The sequence below is a fragment of the Chanos chanos genome, chromosome 10 (genome assembly GCF_902362185.1).
Source record: "Chanos chanos chromosome 10, fChaCha1.1, whole genome shotgun sequence".
Lineage (NCBI taxonomy): Eukaryota > Metazoa > Chordata > Actinopteri > Gonorynchiformes > Chanidae > Chanos > Chanos chanos.
In genome coordinates, this window is record NC_044504.1 from 24425724 (window position 1) to 24446908 (window position 21185).

The following is a 21185-nucleotide window of genomic DNA, read 5'->3' on the forward strand; positions in this document are numbered from 1 at the left end:
AGTAATAGTAATAACATTTATCAGCCAGCGGCACAAGCGAGCACCCTGTTCCATGTGGATTAGGAGGAAGGTTTGAGTTCAGGCTAGGCTACAGCACGTCAGTTGAGTTCAATTCAGTTAATTGTAATTGTCTAATTTTGTAAAATTACATTGTTCATATTTGCCTGTTTAGGTACAGTGGCTGCAGTGTTTTTAGTGGCCTCCTCTGTCACTGCGGAAAAAAAAACTATTCATCTGCTTCATGTGGTGTTGACATGAAAAGTGAGCACACGGCTAGTGTCTGTTCATCTTTTGTCTCCATGCCCTTATAAATGCATAATATATAAGCTTGTTCTGTAAATTAATTATTAAAAATTAAAATGAATGAATGAAAATTAAATGCTATTAAATATGTCTTATTATCGTTTTAAAAAAATTACATTAAAATGAAGGCTGATAATAGATTATGGTGGATCTTTTACGACCCTGTCCATCAAAATGGTGGACAACAAGAAAGTCTAACGTAATCTCCGGTCTAACTTTAGCTCTTCTAATCTTTCTCATCCAGGTCAAATGGAGGTTTTCACTGCCTCCATGTACCTGAAAATGTACAGGTCCTCAGCCTGATCAGTCAAAGCTCCAAATATGACTTCAGCAATAAAAATCCACCAAGTTGATCTGTTGGAGGTTATGTGCAATCGACTTGATTCTGAGACCCTAACTCTGTTACTACAGATCTTCACGTGTGACCTTCCTGCAGAGCTGGTGTTTCTTCACCCAAAACCCCTTCCAACAAAAGGCAGTGCACCCCAAAGACTGAATGTAAAACCATAAGACATAAGGTGAGTAGCTGTTTGGTGTGGCAGCTAAGCACCACCCAGAAAAGTGGACTAGCAACCTGGAACTTATTTCTCATTACCAAAGGGGAATGGAAAACTGTTTTTCCTCCAGAGCAAGCACATTCTTTGCATGCTTGGAAAAAAGAGAAGGAAGTTGATGTCTCAAAGTCCCCTGGTTCACTGTTCAGTGGCCCATTGTGTTATCCTACCTCACAGTTTTTATGGAGTGATGTAGCAGGTGCCACCCACAATAAGTTATGATTCCGATTATTAGGCTACATCACTGATTCAAAAAAGCTCCAGAAAGCATCAACTTTTTAGGTCGAATTATAGGATTATTTGCTGTTTAATGATGCGGTGATCAAGGGCATTCTTGGGCTAAATTTACAAAGAGTGAGCTCATCTGTTTTTCAGGCGAAAATCAGCTTCTAATTAAGAAGTGAAAACAAAAAGCTCTGAGTTTAATCCTGAACTCTGAGTTGATGAACCCTGAGATGGGAAACTCCGAGTTTTCGGCTCCAGAAAAGCTGATCTGAGTTGGTTCAATCAACTCTGAGTATGTTAACTCTGAGTTAAGCGCGTGCATGACAATTATAAAAAGCCATCAACAATGGAGCTCCGATACTACTATTCACCATGGCAACCAGTGAAAACAAAAGTCGTTTTACTTCACCCCACTGCAGTTAGAAATTCTGAAATGTGTTTATGGTGAGTATGAGCACATTTTCAAAAAAATAAAAAAGGGGGGCAACACAACTGCATCGGCAAAGGCGAGACAATTGGCATGGGAGAGAATTGCTGCCTGAGTCAAAGTTTGAATGCAGAAGTCTATTCATTTAACATTTAAACACACTTTCTTTTAATATTACAGGTGGAAGTGGTGGAATGTTATTGAATAAAATTCTATTTTCTTTTAGGAGCAATGCCATGGGCACAAAGCGCACTTGGCAGCCACTGAAAATGAAATATAAAAACATAGTTCAAACAGGTAAGGTACATTTTGCTTAGGCCTATAGGCTCATGATTGTACCTCATTTTGGTTTTTATCATATTTGACATATTAAACAAAGTAAATATCATTCAGTGGCTATTTCAACTTGGAGTAGCTTTAACCCCCAACAGAATTTATCTCCTGCTGTCATAGTTGCTGTCTCTGTCTGATGAAGCCTCACCAAGAGGGCCAGTTCACTCAGGTGTTTTACTTAAGTGTTTTCATCTGTGCTTTTCCTCAACCGAGTGAGACACGGGTAAGACCAGGAATTAAAACGGCATGCAAATAGATGGACAGTTGAACTACAAGACAAGACAATGAAGTAAAAGACCTCATTCTCTCAGCAGACTATGCTGAAGAACAAGCTCCTTTTTCATAGTTGCTGTGTGGCATTTAAGATCTGCTGAGATGGCTAGTGAACTGGTGCTTGAGCTGCAGTCCTTCAATAAACTCCATGGTAGTCGAATTTTGCTGGAGCGTGGTTTCCACAACTTACATTTTGCCTGTTCCATTGTCTTCCTATCCATTAAAATACGAATCTTTTTGGAACTTGTAGAGATTGTAAATGGTAGTACTAATCAATATCTGGACTAAACTGGGGATTTTGTGGAAGAGTGCAGCTTTTGGAAGGTACTTCTGAACAACTACATGCTGAACTGTGAGGATGTCAACTGTAAAGGCTGAGAAACACTGGTAGGACAAAACAGATCACTGGAATACCAGAGCAGTGGTGTTCATGCAGATGAGGAAGTGGCCCTAAAACAGGGAACACGTCTACTATTCATAAACATCTGATTTGGTGCTCTGGGGTTCACTCAGCAAGATATAACATTTTATATGTCATCCTCATTTCAGTTATTACAACCTGTATATGTCCTATATTTGTCCAAGACAAAATCAAAGAAGAATAAAAGAAAGTGCCAGCTGGAATGGGATCTGAACATGGTGAAGGTTAAAGCGATAATACCAAAGCACCATGAAAAATGACCAGTGTGGGTTCTGGATTGTGGCAAGAAGAATTCAGTCAAATCTAGTGAAATGAAAGTAGGCAAGTGGTACATGTGCCTTTTGAGACAGCAAGAAAGTTTTGAATCTGAGCTACAAATTATCCACACAACATACAGTCACCCTGTGGCAGAGCACATAATTGTTATTTGGCAATTTAAACAACAGGATGAAGCTCTAAAATATGTGCAGAAAAAAGCATTTGAGACAATATTTGCTTGGTTGCAAATCATACTTAGAGGTCTTAGTGAGCTGCCATTGTTTTCTTTCTGAGTTAGAAATAAAGAAAATCTTTAAACACCATCACTGAAAGGGACTGGAAGGTACTACAATCCAGTAATACTACCACAGAGGACTGTAGTCCATCTGTATTACATCTGGGTAATTTTGTTTACAATTCTGTTAACTGCCTATAGTTTAAAACAAATGATCAGGAATTTATTAGTAGGCAGGAATTTGTGTACCAGGAAGTAGTAAGCTACTTCTCTTTGTAAAATAAATAGGTGTTAAACATATAACAGTGTTGCAAAACAAGGGGAATAAAAGCTCCAATAAATCAAGGAAACACTGATTAAACCATGATATTTCATATCAAAGCTTAATGTAGATCAGTGATTCTCAACTCCGGTCCTGGGTGCCCACTGTCCTGCATGTCTTTGTTTTAACTCAGGACTGACACACCTGATTCTACTGATCAATTAATCATAAAGCCCTTGATGAGCTCAATTAAGTGTGATAATGAAGACGTCCAGGACAGTGGGCCCCCAGGACAGGAGTTGAGAATCACTGATGTATATGATACTGAAGGATAGTGCTTCCAAAGCGGTTGCGGTAACACAAGCAAATTTATACACTGCCAGACATCACACTGAGCTATAAATAGGCACGCAGCAAGTGGAAATCATCTGTGGTGTTCTAGCACCGTGGCAGCTTGTTCTCATCATTCATAGATGGGTTACTGTTTTAAAATACTTGACTAGCTGTAATCAATCAGGAAGACACTGTGAAGGTAGTTATGCAAGATACTATGATTAATATGATAATACAGTAATGCAAAAATTTTGTGAGAGGAGAACCAATGCCATAAAATTTCATGTATGTCAGGTATTCACAACAAATCATAAACACAGTTCAAGTCAGCGATAACTCTTCCCCCCACTCCTAGCTTACAGTTGTTGCCTTCAAAATGTGCATACAATTCCCCATCCAGAAAATAAAGATTTGCAGTCTTCAGGTTTAAAATAATATGAAAGCAAATTACAATGTTAATTTTAAAATAAGTTTAACTGCTATGTTGACTTTCACAAGTCTGTTTTACAAACTGCAAAAAGATTTTCCCTTGTTGAACAAAATGCTCTAAAATGACCAAATATAGAATGCCAGTTGTCATGTTTTATGTGACATGTCTTAGTTAATTAATTAATCACTTAAATATGTAATTCAATTTGAGGTATAGCATCTACAGGCACACACTAACAAAACTTTGCATGAATTACTAACATAAGAACAATAATGACTGATGCTGTGCCATTTAATATCATTGTTGCCTCAAAGAACAGTAGACCATTACTGCTATTACAAATGGATCACTTTCAGATAAACCAATAAATTAGACCGAAGAACTGACATAATCCATAACTACCATATATTTACCTCAAAAGATTTTATTACATTATATTCTTCACATATTTGACCGCAAGTAGTTCAGTAAATATGTTTGTCATACCAGTTTATGACTGTGAACTGCTGTAACAGCTTCTAAATAAATCAAAACTCCAGCACCTCGCCATATATGTTTTCTGCTTAGTCTGCAAAGTGAACCTAATATAAGCCCGGTGAGCATACCATCTACTGCAGAGGAGACCTGAAGAGATCCTGCCAGTGGTAAGATGCTTGCATGCAGTTCACTGAAAACAAATATTTAATTAACTCATATTAGATTCAATTAGATGTTTATTAAATTTAAATTAAAATATATGGCTGGAGGGAGGGAGTGGATGGAGACATATGCATCTATTTATGCATATAAACTCTGTATCAAAGTGACAGAAAAGGAAAAAAAATCAACTATGGACTTAAAATACAAAAAAAAAAGGTTGAGCTTGACTTTTGAATTGCTCTGTCTGGAATTACCTCATTTATTTACTTTGTATTATTTATGTAATTTCATTTTTAATTTTCTTTTTCTTTGAACGGTATCCAGTTTTAAATGGTATATTTGTGTATGCTACATTTTTAATATCTCTTACTTCATACTTCATTCCTCATACCATACATTTTTGACAGTGCAATTTCCATTTATATCATTTATGTCAAGAACACAGGAGAATACTGAAATCATGCATTTCTTTTCTCATATAGGGTATTGGACATTTCATCTGGTCTCTGGAGGAAGAGGTAAGGTTTTGGAATTCTGCTCTATGAATTATGCTTCCTTTGTGAGAAATTATTTTTTCTGATTCATTTATATAGGCATGTCAAATAATTTGTTTGAACTGCTTTTAGTGTAGCTGAAATAAATTACCACCATTAAGCACAGTTCATTATTCTCTATTTAAAATGTCTCTGTTAAATTATTATCTGTTAAAATGTCTTTGTTAAATTATTCAAAAAACACACGGTTGCATGTAAGGGCAGCAGAGGAATCAGGTTTTTGTTGAATTTCTATCTTAGTACACCAAAATGAGTTTGGATGTGTTGCTTAAGAATTCTTAAACTGGTTTTATCAAACCTAGAGTAAACCACCACCATGAGTACGGACGCAGAGATGGCCGTTTATGGCAAGGCTGCCATATACCTCCGTAAGCCTGAGAAGGAGAGAATTGAGGCACAAAGCAGGCCGTTCGATGCTAAGAGCGCCTGCTTTGTAGTAGATGCCAAAGAACTGTACCTCAAAGCTACAATCAAGAGCAGAGATGGTGGCAAAGTCACTGTTGTTGTGAATGATACGCAGGAGGTTAGTTTCTTGAGAAAAGATGAACTTGAAATACACAAAGGAATTAGAACCATATACAAGATAGAATCCAGTGTGCAAGTCTTGCTCACATGTAATGTTCACCTTCTCAGGAGAGAACTGTTAAAGAGGATGAGGTCAGCCCAATGAACCCTCCCAAGTTCGACAAAATTGAGGACATGGCCATGATGACCCATCTCAATGAAGCCTCTGTCCTGTATAACCTCAAAGAGCGTTATGCAGCATGGATGATCTACGTAAGTGAGCAAGAGCTGCAAATGAGAAACAAATTGTACATATTAAGAGCTTTACATACTCATTTCCCTTTTCATTTCAGACCTACTCTGGACTCTTCTGTGCCACTGTAAACCCCTACAAGTGGCTTCCAGTGTACGATGCAGAAGTGGTGTCTGCCTACAGAGGCAAAAAGCGCATGGAGGCCCCACCCCACATCTTCTCTGTCTCTGACAATGCCTATCAGTTCATGCTTACTGGTGAGATCTTTCTTCTAAAATGGTTAATTTTCTTTGTTGACCAAAATAACTTTAAAAATTAACAACAATTTTACATTCTTCACTCAACAGACAGGGAGAACCAGTCTGTCCTGATTACGTGAGTATCTACATTACTTTTAAATCTGTGACTTTTGCAAGTTTGCCTCATGTGTTACCCTAACCTATAAATATCTTCTGCAATCCAGTGGAGAATCTGGTGCTGGGAAGACTGTGAACACCAAGCGTGTCATCCAGTACTTTGCTACAGTTGCAATGACTGGAGATAAGAAGAAGGAACAAGCTCCCGGCAAAATGCAGGTAAGAACTGTTGCTCTAGCACAAGCTTGGATTGCGATCATGTAAAAAAAATGGTACACTGATGAGACAAAAACTGTAAATTATGTAGTGTCTGTCGCTACAGCAATTTAGTGAGAGGAGCTGACAAAGAAAGGGATAGATCTTTTGGTGACATTTGTTAAATCCCTCCTTTACAGAAACAGAGTTGAACAGAATATTTTATTCAGAACAACACTGAACAACCACATAACACAGTTAGATACCCATAACTGGGCTTACAAAAAAACATTTATGGTAACTAGAACCTATTCACATAAAAACCAGCAGTGCTGGGCCACAACAATAAGTAAGGGGTAATTCAACCTATTTAATAAACTTGGCTGCTTTAACATAAAGGGAGCACTTCATCGTTCAACAAAATTGATGGAACACATTGATGATTGCAGGGATCTCTTGAAGACCAGATCATTGCAGCCAACCCTCTGCTTGAGGCTTATGGTAATGCCAAGACTGTGAGAAATGACAACTCTTCACGTTTCGTAAGTTTAATTTCAAAACTGTTTTACATTTTGGCCACCATGAAAAAGTATGCAAAATTAAGAAAATATTTCATTACTTGCAACAGGGTAAATTCATCAGAATCCACTTTGGCACCACAGGAAAACTGTCCAGTGCTGACATTGAGACTTGTAAGTTGATCTGTACCTGAAGATCAGAAGATAACTAACCTGATACTTGGGAGTCAGAGAATATGAACATTTGTACTGTGCCCAAACAGATCTGCTGGAGAAGTCTAGAGTCACATTCCAGCTTCCAGATGAGAGAGGCTACCACATCTTCTATCAGATGATGACCAACCACAAGCCTGAGCTGATTGGTATGTGTAATTAATGTGACAGTTCTCTTTTCTGCACTTGCAAAGATGTATAGGACCTGTTTTAAGTCACTGTTCTTACTCCATAGAAATGACGCTCATCACCACCAACCCCTATGACTTCCCCATGTGCAGTCAGGGTCAGATTACTGTAGCCAGCATTGATGACAAGGAGGAGCTGGTTGCCACAGACGTGAGTCTACATTCTATAAGTGGTAATTGCTCACCACTGTGTTAAATCTCGTATCCTCAAAAATGTCTTCACAAATGTCTTCACATGTTTTCAGACTGCCATTGATATTCTGGGCTTCAGCCCTGAGGAGAAGATGAGCATCTACAAGTTCACTGGAGCTGTTCTCCATCATGGTAACATGAAGTTCAAGCAGAAGCAGCGTGAGGAGCAGGCAGAGCCTGATGGCACTGAGGGTGAGACTTGAACATAATCTCTGGAGTGGAGAAATACGATCATCCCAGCATTAATCTCATTATAAATTAAATGAAGTCCATGAGTAAATGTGGCTCTCCAAGCTCTTCATTCTAAGGGTTTTCTTTAACACGGTTATCATTTTTAAATGTAAAAGTTGGTAGTAACAGTACACAGCCATTCACATACAACCTTACCATACAGTTAGTTACATCCCCTAATTCGTCTTCCAGATGCTGACAAGGTTGCCTATCTGCTGGGCTTGAACTCAGCTGATATGCTTAAGGCTTTGTGCTACCCAAGAGTGAAGGTCGGCAATGAATTTGTAACCAAGGGCCAGACTGTGCCACAGGTAAACCTCTTCATGACTTTTTGAACTTGATGCTAACATCTTATTCAAAAATGCTCATCTTATTCAAAAATGCTCAATTAATGTTAACATAGCAGCACTGTATCCATGCCTCTTTAGGTCTATAACTCTGTGAGCGCCTTGGCCAAGTCTATCTATGAGAGGATGTTCTTGTGGATGGTCATCCGTATCAACCAGATGTTGGACACAAAACAAGCCAGACAGTTCTTCATCGGTGTGCTGGACATTGCTGGTTTTGAAATCTTTGATGTAAGTATACTGTTTTTCACATAAAGTGTCATTTTTACTGTAAATTCAAAAGAAATATTCCACTACATTTGTTACAAAAGTAATTTCTTTGTATATTTTATCTAAACAATGAGTTCCATAAATGATTCAGCATTTTAACTGAAATGATCTGAAATTATCATCAGAATTTATGTGGTGTTCTGCTTGAAAGTATTGTACCTAAGTTCATATTGATTTTCTCCATAGTTTAACAGCATGGAGCAGCTTTGTATCAACTTCACCAATGAGAAACTGCAACAGTTCTTCAACCACCACATGTTTGTCCTGGAACAAGAGGAGTACAAGAAAGAAGGCATTGTCTGGGAGTTCATTGACTTCGGCATGGACTTGGCCGCTTGCATTGAGCTTATTGAAAAGGTACATTTTGCATGGCAAATACTGTAGAATTGTACAGTTAGTCCCAAACTCAACCTCACTAAGTTCAGTAAACTGTATCTTGTCAACAGCCCATGGGTATCTTCTCCATCCTTGAAGAGGAGTGCATGTTCCCCAAGGCTTCAGACACAACCTTCAAGAACAAGCTCTATGATCAGCATCTTGGCAAGTGCAATGCCTTCCAGAAACCAAAGCCTGCCAAAGGCAAGGCTGAGGCCCACTTCTCACTGGTGCACTATGCAGGCACTGTGGACTACAACATCAGTGGATGGCTGGAGAAGAACAAGGACCCTCTGAATGAGTCTGTGGTGCAGCTGTACCAGAAGTCCGCTGTCAAACTGCTCTCTACCCTCTATCCACCTGTTGTTGAGGGTAATGACACCTAATTTACATCAAAATACAGTTCCATCCATTCCAACTATTTCAGGTTTTTTGGGATTTAGCTTTAAAAATAATATAACTTTCTGCTTTGAATTATTTTCATACAGAGAGTGGTGGTGGTGGCAAAAAAGGAGGCAAAAAGAAGGGTGGTTCCATGCAGACTGTGTCCTCACAGTTCAGGGTATGTTATTAGTAACATGTCACAATTTTTCTTTTTTACCCGAACTCTTTCAGTCAGCAAAACTGAATGGTATTTTGCATGTAACTAAACAGGAGAACTTGGGCAAACTGATGACCAACTTGAGGAGCACTCATCCTCACTTTGTGCGTTGTCTGATTCCTAATGAGTCTAAGACGCCAGGTAAGAGCAAATCTTGAAGGTTGTGAGCTGTGATATCTTTTATGCTGTGATGAAAACGGGAAAAAACATCCTTAAAATTTCAACAGTTATATAACTTTTCAGTACTGCATTCTGAAAAATCCTTGAAATTACCTACTCTTTCACCAGTAAATCAGTCAACGAATACATTTTTTACATGTGTCAGGTCTTATGGAGAACTTCCTGGTCATCCACCAGTTGAGGTGCAATGGTGTACTGGAGGGCATCAGAATCTGCAGAAAGGGCTTCCCAAGCAGAATCCTCTATGGTGACTTCAAGCAGAGGTAAATTACAACCATACTTAAAAGCAAAGCATGTTTCCTTTGATATATAACACTGTAGTGACATTTTGATGAATTTCTCATAGGTACAAAGTGCTGAATGCCAGTGTCATCCCAGAGGGTCAGTTTATTGACAACAAGAAAGCAGCTGAGAAGCTCTTGGGATCTATTGATGTTGACCATGATCAGTACAGATTTGGTCATACTAAGGTAAACATTAAAATTTAAAAATACAGGATCACACAAATATAGGATCATGTCTAAGAAGCCCTTTTACAACGCTTTGTCAACACAGGTGTTCTTCAAAGCTGGTCTGCTGGGTACTCTTGAGGAGATGAGAGACGAGAAACTGGCAGCTCTGGTCGGAATGACTCAGGCCCTCTGCCGTGGTTACCTCATGAGGAGAGAGTTTGTTAAGATGATGGAGAGGAGGTGGGTAAGACTAGAAATATTCTCATTTAAAGTTTAAACCTCATAGTGATGTAACCACAAAATGTACATCTAATAAACAGTATCCTATGTGTCCTATTTGTTTGTAAATGTCTAGGGTGTTGTGAATAACATTGCTTTTGTACGTTAAAATGTTAGATCACATGAAATATAACAAATGCATCATGTGCATTGTTCATGGCAGAGATGCCATCTTCACCATCCAGTACAACGTCCGTTCCTTCATGAATGTCAAACACTGGCCATGGATGAAGGTGTACTACAAGATCAAGCCTCTGCTGAAGAGTGCTGAGACTGAGAAAGAGCTGGCTAACATGAAGGAAGAATTTACTAAATGCAAGGAAGACCTGGCCAAGGCAGAAGCTAAGAAGAAAGAGCTTGAGGAGAAGATGGTGGCTCTACTGCAGGAGAGGAATGACCTACAGTTGCAAGTGGCATCTGTGAGTTATGAAACACATATGAGTAATGAGATAATCTTTACACATAGTTATATCTCAAAAGAGAGCATTATTTCTCTAATTATTTAAACCACAGGAAGCTGAAAATCTGTCAGATGCCGAGGAGAGATGTGAGGGCTTGATCAAGAGCAAGATCCAGCTGGAAGCAAAACTTAAAGAGACAACTGAGAGACTGGAGGATGAGGAGGAGATCAATGCTGAGCTGACTGCCAAGAAGAGGAAACTGGAGGATGAGTGTTCTGAGCTGAAGAAAGACATCGATGACTTGGAGCTCACCTTGGCCAAAGTGGAGAAGGAGAAACATGCCACAGAAAACAAGGCATGTGGTATTGAGGCAGAAAATCTCTCACATGTTGTCAAGTATAACTATGAGCTGATCTAAACTTATTTTTGAATCAACACAGGTCAAGAATCTGACAGAGGAGATGGCTGCTCAGGATGAGAGCCTTGCCAAGCTCACAAAAGAGAAGAAAGCCCTCCAAGAGGCACACCAACAGACTCTTGATGATCTCCAGGCAGAGGAGGACAAAGTCAACACTCTGACCAAATCCAAAACAAAGCTTGAACAACAAGTGGATGATGTGAGTTCATAAACTGTTATGTCATACTGTTGAATATTTTATGTGTTTTTATGAATTTTATAACTTGAAACTGCCAAATTTATTCAGCTTGAGGGTTCCCTGGAGCAAGAGAAGAAGCTCCGCATGGACCTTGAGAGAGCCAAGAGAAAGCTTGAGGGAGACCTGAAACTGGCCCAGGAGTCCATTATGGATCTGGAGAATGACAAGCAGCAGTCTGAGGAGAAGCTTAAGAAGTAATACAGACTTTTTTGCTACAAAGTAGTAAAACCTAAACTAAAATACTGCTGAAGTTCCTTAAGATGTTGTTTCATACTTCTAGGAAAGACTTTGAAACAAGCCAGCTTCTCAGCAAGATTGAAGATGAGCAGTCTTTGGGAGCCCAGCTTCAGAAGAAGATCAAGGAGCTGCAGGTATATGACCACTTTTGTGGAGTTTGGAAATACGAGTTAGATGAAACACACAGGCAAAAAATGTTTTCCGATTTCTTTACTACTCCTTTCTTCATCACTATAGGCCCGCATTGAGGAACTGGAGGAGGAAATAGAAGCTGAGCGAGCTGCGCGTGCCAAGGTTGAGAAACAGAGAGCAGATCTCTCCAGAGAACTTGAGGAGATCAGTGAAAGGCTTGAGGAAGCTGGAGGAGCAACTGCTGCTCAGATAGAGATGAACAAGAAGCGTGAGGCAGAGTTCCAGAAACTGCGCCGTGATCTTGAGGAGTCCACCCTGCAGCATGAAGCCACTGCTGCCGCTCTGCGCAAGAAGCAGGCTGATAGTGTAGCAGAACTGGGAGAGCAAATTGACAACCTCCAGCGCGTCAAGCAGAAACTTGAGAAGGAGAAGAGTGAATACAAGATGGAGATCGATGATCTTACCAGCAACATGGAGGCTGTTGCTAAAGCCAAGGTCAGTCTTATCAGTTTGAAGCACTGGGATATTTAATATTTTTAAGAATTCATATTAGCATCGGGCACATGGTGGTGCAGCGCGTAGCGCTGTCACCTCATAGTGAGAGGGTCATGGGCTCAATTCTTAGCCAGGCAGTCAGGCCACTTGTCCAGTGTGTTTCCCCACCTTTTGCCCAATGACCGCTGGGATTGGCTCCAGCACCCCGCTTGACCCTAATTAGGTTAAGCAGCTTTGAAAATGAATGAATGAATGAATGAATCAATACTAGTGTACTGAATGTGATGCTGATATCTGAAATCTCCTCCATTAACAGGCAAATCTTGAGAAGATGTGCCGTACCCTTGAGGACCAACTCAGTGAACTCAAGACCAAGAATGATGAGAATCTTCGTCAGATAAACGATATCAGTGCACAGAAGGCCAGACTTCAGACAGAAAATGGTAATCATTTAGTTCGGACACTTTTGTCTCTGTCAAATTCTGTAGTTTTTCTCCTTACTATGTTTTTGAATTTAATGGACCACTCTCCATTTTTCCACTTCAAACACATCAACACATCATATCTAGGTGAATTTGGCCGTCAGCTGGAGGAAAAAGAAGCTCTGGTTTCTCAGCTTACAAGGGGCAAACAGGCCTTCACACAACAGATTGAGGAACTGAAGAGACAAATTGAGGAAGAAGTTAAGGTACATATATTTATCTAAAAATGCAATAAGGGTATATCACTTATCTAATGTCTGCTTCAGTGCATAAAAAATTTTTCTTGTCTCACACAGGCCAAGAATGCTCTGGCACATGGCCTCCAGTCTGCCCGCCATGACTGTGACCTGCTCCGTGAGCAGTTTGAGGAGGAGCAGGAAGCAAAGGCTGAGCTGCAGCGTGGCATGTCCAAGGCCAACAGCGAGGTTGCTCAGTGGAGAACCAAATATGAAACTGATGCCATCCAGCGCACTGAGGAGCTTGAGGAGGCCAAGTAAGAGCAACCCTTTTGTGCATTTTTTATCATTATTGTAAGACATATTCTCTGATGGCGGCATTCCATAACACAAAATGTAACCTTCAACAGGAAAAAGCTTGCTCAGCGCCTTCAAGAGGCAGAGGAACAAATTGAGGCTGTTAACTCCAAGTGTGCCTCTCTGGAGAAGACCAAGCAGAGACTGCAGGGTGAAGTGGAGGACCTCATGATTGATGTGGAGAGAGCCAATGCTTTGGCTGCCAACCTCGATAAGAAGCAGAGGAACTTCGATAAGGCAATTACAAATCTTGAGCTCCTCACATAAAGTAAACAATAATAAAATTATACAGATCTGACATTTTACAATATCATTTTAAAGGTTCTGGCTGAGTGGAAGCAGAAATATGAGGAAGGCCAGGCTGAACTGGAGGGTGCCCAGAAAGAGGCTCGCTCTCTCAGCACTGAGCTGTTCAAGATGAAGAACTCCTATGAGGAGGCTCTTGATCAGCTGGAGACACTGAAGAGAGAAAACAAGAATCTGCAGCGTAAGTCAAAACTTGTGACATATATTAGAGTTTCAGATCTGCAACACTGAATGTTTAAAATTAGTTTGAATCATTTCACATTTATTCAACATTATTCGACATGTTCATTTGACTGTCATAAAGATTGGTCTATGAAATCATCTGGTTTCTTCCTGTTTCCTCTGATTTCATGTACTACATGCGAAGCATTTCCTTATTGGCTCTTTTGTAGGAATCACTGTATCTCATGATATTTTTTTAAAAGACAGTAAACATTACTCCCTGAAGAATTGAAAAAAAAAAATAGCGCTAAACTTCTGTCACACAATTCTCAAGAGACCAGGCAATTTAAATGGACACAGTCCTAAATGTTAAGGTTCAAATGGTCCATAGATTATCTCAACTGTATTTTTGGAAAACGGACAGTAAACATTTTCTACTGAAGACTTGTCACAAATTAATAGGGCTGAGACTATCACTCAGCTCTCAAGAGACCAGACCATTTAAATGTGGTGGTCACAGCGCTGAATGTTAAAGTCCAAATGGACTACAGATAACGGTCCAAATTCAATTTAATTTTTTCTCTGCAGAGGAGATCTCTGACCTGACTGAACAGATTGGTGAGACTGGAAAGAGCATTCATGAGCTGGAGAAGGCAAAGAAGGCAGTGGAGACAGAGAAGGCCGAGATCCAGACTGCTCTGGAAGAGGCTGAGGTGAAATTAATTTTCAAAGACCATTTGAAGTTGCCATGTTACAGCAGATAAGTAAAACTCGGTTCGTGATAACGTAGATTGTACTTGACTGTCTGATATATTTCTACCGATCGGTCCTCACAGGGAACCTTGGAGCATGAGGAGTCCAAGATCCTTCGTGTCCAGCTTGAGCTCAACCAGGTTAAGGGTGAGATTGACAGGAAGCTGGCAGAAAAAGATGAGGAAATGGAGCAGATCAAGAGGAACAGCCAGAGGGTGATTGAGTCCATGCAGAGCACCCTGGACTCTGAGGTTAGGAGCAGGAATGATGCCCTGAGAATCAAGAAGAAGATGGAGGGAGACCTCAACGAGATGGAGATTCAGCTGAGCCACGCCAACCGCCAGGCTGCTGAGGCCCAGAAACAGCTGAGGAATGTACAGGGACAGCTCAAGGTAAGTGTATCTGATTTCTGTCATTGTGATATGTTTACTCATGAGTTGTGGCAACATGACACTTAAACTATTTTCTTGCTTGTTTCACTGCTAGGATGCCCAGCTGCACCTTGATGATGCCCTGAGAGGACAGGAGGACATGAAGGAGCAGGTTGCTATGGTTGAGCGCAGGAATACTCTGATGTTGGCTGAGATTGAGGAACTTAGAGCTGCTCTGGAACAGACTGAGAGAGGCCGCAAAGTGGCTGAGCAAGAGCTGGTTGATGCCAGTGAGCGTGTCGGACTTCTTCACTCACAGGTAGTCATTCCTATAAATCATTCCAAACATTAAGCTTTCAACCAAACTGTAAACCCAGCTGATTCTATCCAAATTATATTACCTTTTCATTACTCTAGAACACAAGCCTTCTGAACACCAAGAAGAAGCTTGAAGCTGACCTTGTGCAGATCCAATCAGAGGTGGACGACACTGTCCAAGAAGCAAGGAATGCTGAAGAGAAAGCTAAGAAGGCTATTACTGATGTGAGTGTTTGAAATTTTGAATGTCCTAATCGTCATTTAATTTTCATTTTGATTTGATTCCATTAAATATAAGCTGTTAACAAATTAGGCTGCCATGATGGCTGAAGAGTTGAAGAAGGAGCAGGACACCAGCGCTCACCTGGAGAGGATGAAGAAGAATCTGGAGGTCACAGTCAAAGACCTGCAGCACCGCCTGGATGAGGCTGAGAATCTGGCCATGAAGGGTGGCAAGAAACAGCTGCAGAAACTGGAATCCAGGGTAAGAGACTGATATGGGCAGTGACATCTAGAGAACTGGAAAGACAGAAGAAAATATACCATGGGGATAGAGAGCAAAGAAGCACACATTATTCAAACAGTGTGTATGGAACAAATAAACCAAATGTTTTCCGAAGGTGCGTGAGCTGGAGGCTGAAGTTGAGGCTGAACAGAAACGTGGTGCAGATGCTGTGAAGGGAGTCCGCAAATATGAGAGGAGAGTCAAGGAGCTGACCTACCAGGTATTAAAAACATCACTCTGTATTGGAGTATTCCATTATGTTCTCAGGAGAGTTTGGTGAAATCGCAAGTATGATAATTTGATGACAATATTTATTCTGGTCTAAGACTGAGGAGGACAAGAAGAATATTACCAGGCTTCAGGATCTGGTGGACAAACTGCAGCTGAAGGTCAAGGCCTACAAGAGGCAGGCCGAGGAAGCTGTAAGTCACATCCACCTGAAAACTGTTTTTATTACATTTACTATTCATTTAGCAGAAGCTTTTATCTAAAACAATTTTTTGGACAAGCAGGCCATAAAGCAATTTTTTGATAGGGTTCGTACATTGTTTTTTTAAAATGTCTTCACACCTGCATTATGCAGCTTTCAAGTTGTGATTCATAAAAATCTTATCTTAGCTTGTAACACCTCAGCTGAGCTATTAACCATGCCTGACACATGGGGTAGTGCAAAAAACAATTAAGGTCCATCCCTTATGTTAATATTACTTACTAAAGCAGAAGCCATCACTTACTCTTTATACTCCAGATGGGATGTGTATGCTTTCAAAGGAAAGCATCTGACAATGCCTCCAACATTATTAAATTATTAAATAATACTGACATTTACATGACATTGATCTATGATCAACCGTATATAAAAAACATTACAATTTCAGGAGGAACAAGCCAACGGCCACATGTCCAAGCTCAGGAAGGTGCAGCATGAACTAGAGGAGGCTGAGGAGCGTGCTGACATTGCTGAGTCTCAGGTCAACAAGCTCAGAGCCAAGAGCCGTGATGCTGGAAAGGTAAATGCATAGACTTTGTACCATAAGTACCATATAGATTAAAAAAGCAGTAAAATTCATTTGAAATTCTTCTTTTATTTCCAGGGCAAAGAAACAGCTGAGTAATATCCTGCTTTTCAGTGAAAGTTTCATCATGCACCATATAATACGGCTGCTGTGTGAAAACTTTCTATTTATGAACCCACTAAATAAATTTGTAAATACAAGCTTTTTGTTCTCCTTTGTCTGTTTGTTGATTTTTCCATACATGAACCTCAGAGCCAGAAAAAAAAAATCATTTAAAAAAATAATGATACAGATCACATCGTGCTTCCCAGTCTCTCGATTTTAGTCTCTTGAAGATATCGTCACATTTTGGTTTCCATTTTATTGTTTGCAGCCTTGCCACTGCAAGGGTTGAGTGTCTTTCAGAAATAGTTTGGCTTGCAGAATTTTCTGTAACTACCACCATCAATATCAGTTGTAGTGCACATATAGAGCCAATAATAGCACCATGTTCCAAGCCTCTAATTTGTATATAAAATACCATCAAGAGTGTAGTAAGATCGAGGGACTTAGCAATCACTTAATACCCCATGGCACCTGAGAGAGATCACTGTTATTGAATTTTACGTGTACTTAAATTTGTGTTTGAAAGCTATTGATTTAAAAATAATTTGACAGAAAGTATTCGAGGATTGTGAAAATGCACAGAGCTACTATAGAAACACAAACATTTCCATCACATGGAACTTATTCATGTGTACACCACCATCACTGAAACAAATCTTGCAAAATGGGGACCATATGGGACTGGTCAGCAGCAGGGAAGGAGCCTCAGCAAGCAGCCATTGGCCAATAAGCATCAGGAGAGTTCACTTTTATGACATGCTAATTGAGCTGATTTAAAAATGTGAAACATTTTATGCGCTTATCTTTGAATCTTCACCATATAAACTGTCAATGTATGGTCATTCAACAGGCAGAATTATTTTAATTAACCTTTAATATCAGCAATCAATCAATAAAACTTTATTTATACAGCACCTTTCAGACAAATCAAATTGCACTTCAAAGTGCTTTACAAACAACTGACAAAATGGAAAATATTACAATGGATTTAGAGACTAGTACACACCCAATTGCATAAGACAACAATAAATGATGGGTGGTTAAGATAATAAAAGGTAAATGATAAAAGCTAATACAAGCAATAAAAAACAATAAATAAATGTAAATACTAAGACAATGAAATTGTAAAACACTACATAAAAGCCAGCCCTCTCTCACCTGGAAAAGCACAACACCTACGTCAGGATGCTGTTTGTTGACTACAGCTCGGCGTTTAATACCATCATACCGAGCAAGCTCCATGCACTAGGACTAACTCTCTCCATATGCAACTGGACACTGGACTTCCTCATCAACAGCCCCCAGACTGTCAGACTGGGCAAGCACACATCCTCCAGCCTCACCCTGAGCACCAGTGTCCCCCAGAGCTGTGTGCTAAGCCCCCTCCTTTATACACTTTTCATGCATGACTGCCAACCCATCCACAACTCAAACAGTATTGTTAAGTTTGCTGATGACACGACAGTTATCAGGCTCATATCAGAGAATGATGAAGCTGCATACAGGGAGGAGGTTCGGAACCTGACAGCATGGTGCACCAACAACAACCCTGTTCTTAAATACCAAAAAGACCAAGGAGATTATTGTGGATTTTAGGACTACCAAGAAGATCACACACAGTCCTGTCCACATCAACACAGAGGCTGTGGAGAGAGTCCCCAGCTCCAGGTTCCTGGGAATCAACATCACAGAGGACCTCTCCTGGGCTGACAACACCTCAGCAGTGGTGGGTAAGGCACAACAATGCCTGTATACTCTGAGGAGGCTAAGGAGAGCCAACCTCCCCCCAAGGCTGCTTGTCAACCTTTACAGATTCACCACAGAGAGCATCCTAACAAACTGCATGACAGCCTGGTACAGCAGCTGCACCAAAGCCGATAAAAAAGCCAGCGTGTTGTGAAAAAGCACAGGACATTGTTGGCATAGAACTGCCATCACTGTGTGAGGAGGGCTAAGAATATCATAAAAGACATTACACACCCTGGACACCATCCGTTTAAGCTATTTGCATCAGGCAGGCCCTTCAGAACAGTCCGCGAACACACAAATAGACTGAAAAACAGATTACTCCCAAAAGCTGTGGCACTGTTGAACTCAGATATCTCCTCAGTCTGACAAGACTGATGTAGTGCTATCACTGGAGTATGTTCAATACTTTTTTACTTACATGTCATAAGTGCAATATTTACTCGCATGTCATTCCATGTCATACATGCAATATTTACTTCTGTCATTCCCGTGGAATATTTACTTATGTCATTCTTGTCATCTCACTGTCATGTTTTTTTGGGAATGTAGTGTCACGACTCGGCTCAGAAGAGGTGACAAAAAGAAGGGAAGACCATGCACAGATCACATTAAGGACAAAGCAAATTTATTATCAAAGCAAAAACACCAATAATTTAACAATTAGACTGGTCGTCAGCAGTATCAGTGGTGTAAGCAAGGTATGGATGTGTGTTAGAGAAGTGTGGGGTGTTGAAATGCAGTAACCAAAAATCCTCATAAAACAAAGGGTGGAGGCCTGAGGAAGAGAGAAACGAAAAAAAGAGTTAGAAGGAAGGGGAAAGGCAAGAGAGGGGGGGGGGTGAGAGGGGTGAGAGAGACAGAACCGTCAGTTCCCTTTAGGCTTTATACACCTGGAGATCAGAGCACCCAGGTGCCCAACATCAACCAGGACGGCCCTTCCACTCTGACACCCAACACAGATACAGAGTGGAGGCTGTCACAGTAGTTCTTTTTTTGTCCATGTGGCGTCCTCAGTCTTAGTTTTGGTTCCTGTTTAGTTCATTATTGTTGTATTGTTTGCACCTGTGTCTTGTTCTGTCTGTCTATTTAAGTCTTCTGTTCTGATGGCGCAGGTCTTCCGACCTGCGCCATCAGGCCGTGCCAGCTCATGCAGAACGCCGCTGCACGCCTGGTCTTCAACCTCCCTAAGCACTCTCATGTCACTCCACTGCTTACTGTGCTCCACTGGCTTCCGGTAGCTGCCCGCATCCAATTCAAGACACTGGTACTGGCCTACCAGGCAACAAGAGGCTCCGCCCCATCATACCTTCAGTCCATAATAACTACGTATACCACTACTAGAACCCTCCGCTCTACGACCTCTGGTCAGCTGACGGTCCCCTCACTTCGGGAACCCAGCAGCCGCTCCTTCCGACCACGCCTCTTCTCCGCCATTGCCCCTCGGTGGTGGAACGACCTCCCTCATACAGTTAGGATTGCGGAATCCCTCACCATCTTCCGCAAGAAACTGAAAACCCACCTCTTCAGAACCCACCTATCCCCCTAAGCCTAACCCCCTTCCTTAAAAAAAAAAAAAAAAAACCTTGTCTTGTATCTATGTTTGTCTAAGAATTCCAGGGGCGCAATACGAAGGAGTAAACTGACGCTCAGTCTTTTTAGCGATGTACGCTTATGAGGTATTAGGAATCCGACTGATGCACTGATTGAAAGTCGCTTTGGCTAAGAGCGTCTGCTAAATGCTAAATTGTAAATTGTAAATTGTTCAGTTCTGTGCTCAGTCTTGAGTTGTTACCCTGTGTGCAATTCCAGATCAAGCCTTCTTGTAAGCTCTGAGTATTTTTGTGTGTCTTCTTGGATTGCCTCCTGTTGCTGAACCTGTTTTGCCTGTTTTGTTTGACTAAGATTCTGCCTGCCGTTTTCCCTGGATTTGACATTGGATATCTCTGCTTTACTGGTTTTTGACTTCTGCTTGGATTTGTTTTCTGACTTTTGCCTGACCCCCTTGGATACCTCTGCCCAGATTTACCTGTTAAAAGGAAGAACCTTACTGAATCACTTTTGCCTTGCTCTCTGCTTTTGGGTCTACCACTTGGTGGCACAAGGGTAAGGCCCTGGGCTTCCAGGTCAATCGCTACACTCACTCATGATATGTCACGTAGTGTTATCATTGGAGCATATGCAATAGTCACTCACATGTCATTTGAACCACTGATTATGTGCAGTATTCCAACATCCCAATACATCATGTCACACTGCACCTTTGCTGCTGGCGCTTTTGCATATTCAAAGTTGTGTTTATCGTTAACTGTGTCTTATACTGTAGAGTATTGACCATCCATTTGGTTTCATGTGATTAGTAATGCCTATATGGTATTATTGTGATCCGTTGATTGGTTTTGTATGGATTGCTTTTGCCTAGATAGTTTTCAGTTAAGAGTCATGCCTCTGTGTTAAACCGTCTTGGTGCTTGTGATTTGTATAATTAAAAGGACACAACAGTGGTGATAAAAAGGATATGCCAATTTCAGTGCCTATATGCTACGGACATTTCTCCACATCTGGA

At 40.7% G+C, this 21185-nt stretch overlaps 1 protein-coding gene across 1 annotated transcript; it reads left to right on the plus strand.

The window, feature by feature from the left end:
- Positions 1-5563: 5563 nt before the first annotated feature.
- LOC115822131 (myosin heavy chain, fast skeletal muscle-like) lies at positions 5564-16867 on the plus strand. Its single transcript, XM_030785810.1, has 39 exons — positions 5564-5770; positions 5881-6024; positions 6105-6261; positions 6352-6379; positions 6468-6579; positions 7005-7097; positions 7184-7247; positions 7337-7435; positions 7522-7625; positions 7720-7858; positions 8090-8208; positions 8326-8475; positions 8701-8871; positions 8961-9261; positions 9378-9451; positions 9544-9631; positions 9816-9933; positions 10017-10140; positions 10226-10362; positions 10565-10820; positions 10915-11157; positions 11243-11419; positions 11507-11652; positions 11739-11829; positions 11933-12322; positions 12639-12765; positions 12892-13010; positions 13101-13297; positions 13391-13574; positions 13659-13824; positions 14394-14518; positions 14642-14950; positions 15045-15248; positions 15347-15472; positions 15561-15731; positions 15868-15972; positions 16079-16174; positions 16631-16762; positions 16847-16867. The coding sequence occupies exons 1-39, from the start codon at positions 5564-5566 to the stop codon at positions 16865-16867; spliced, it is 5814 nt and encodes a 1937-aa protein (XP_030641670.1).
- Positions 16868-21185: the final 4318 nt, after the last annotated feature.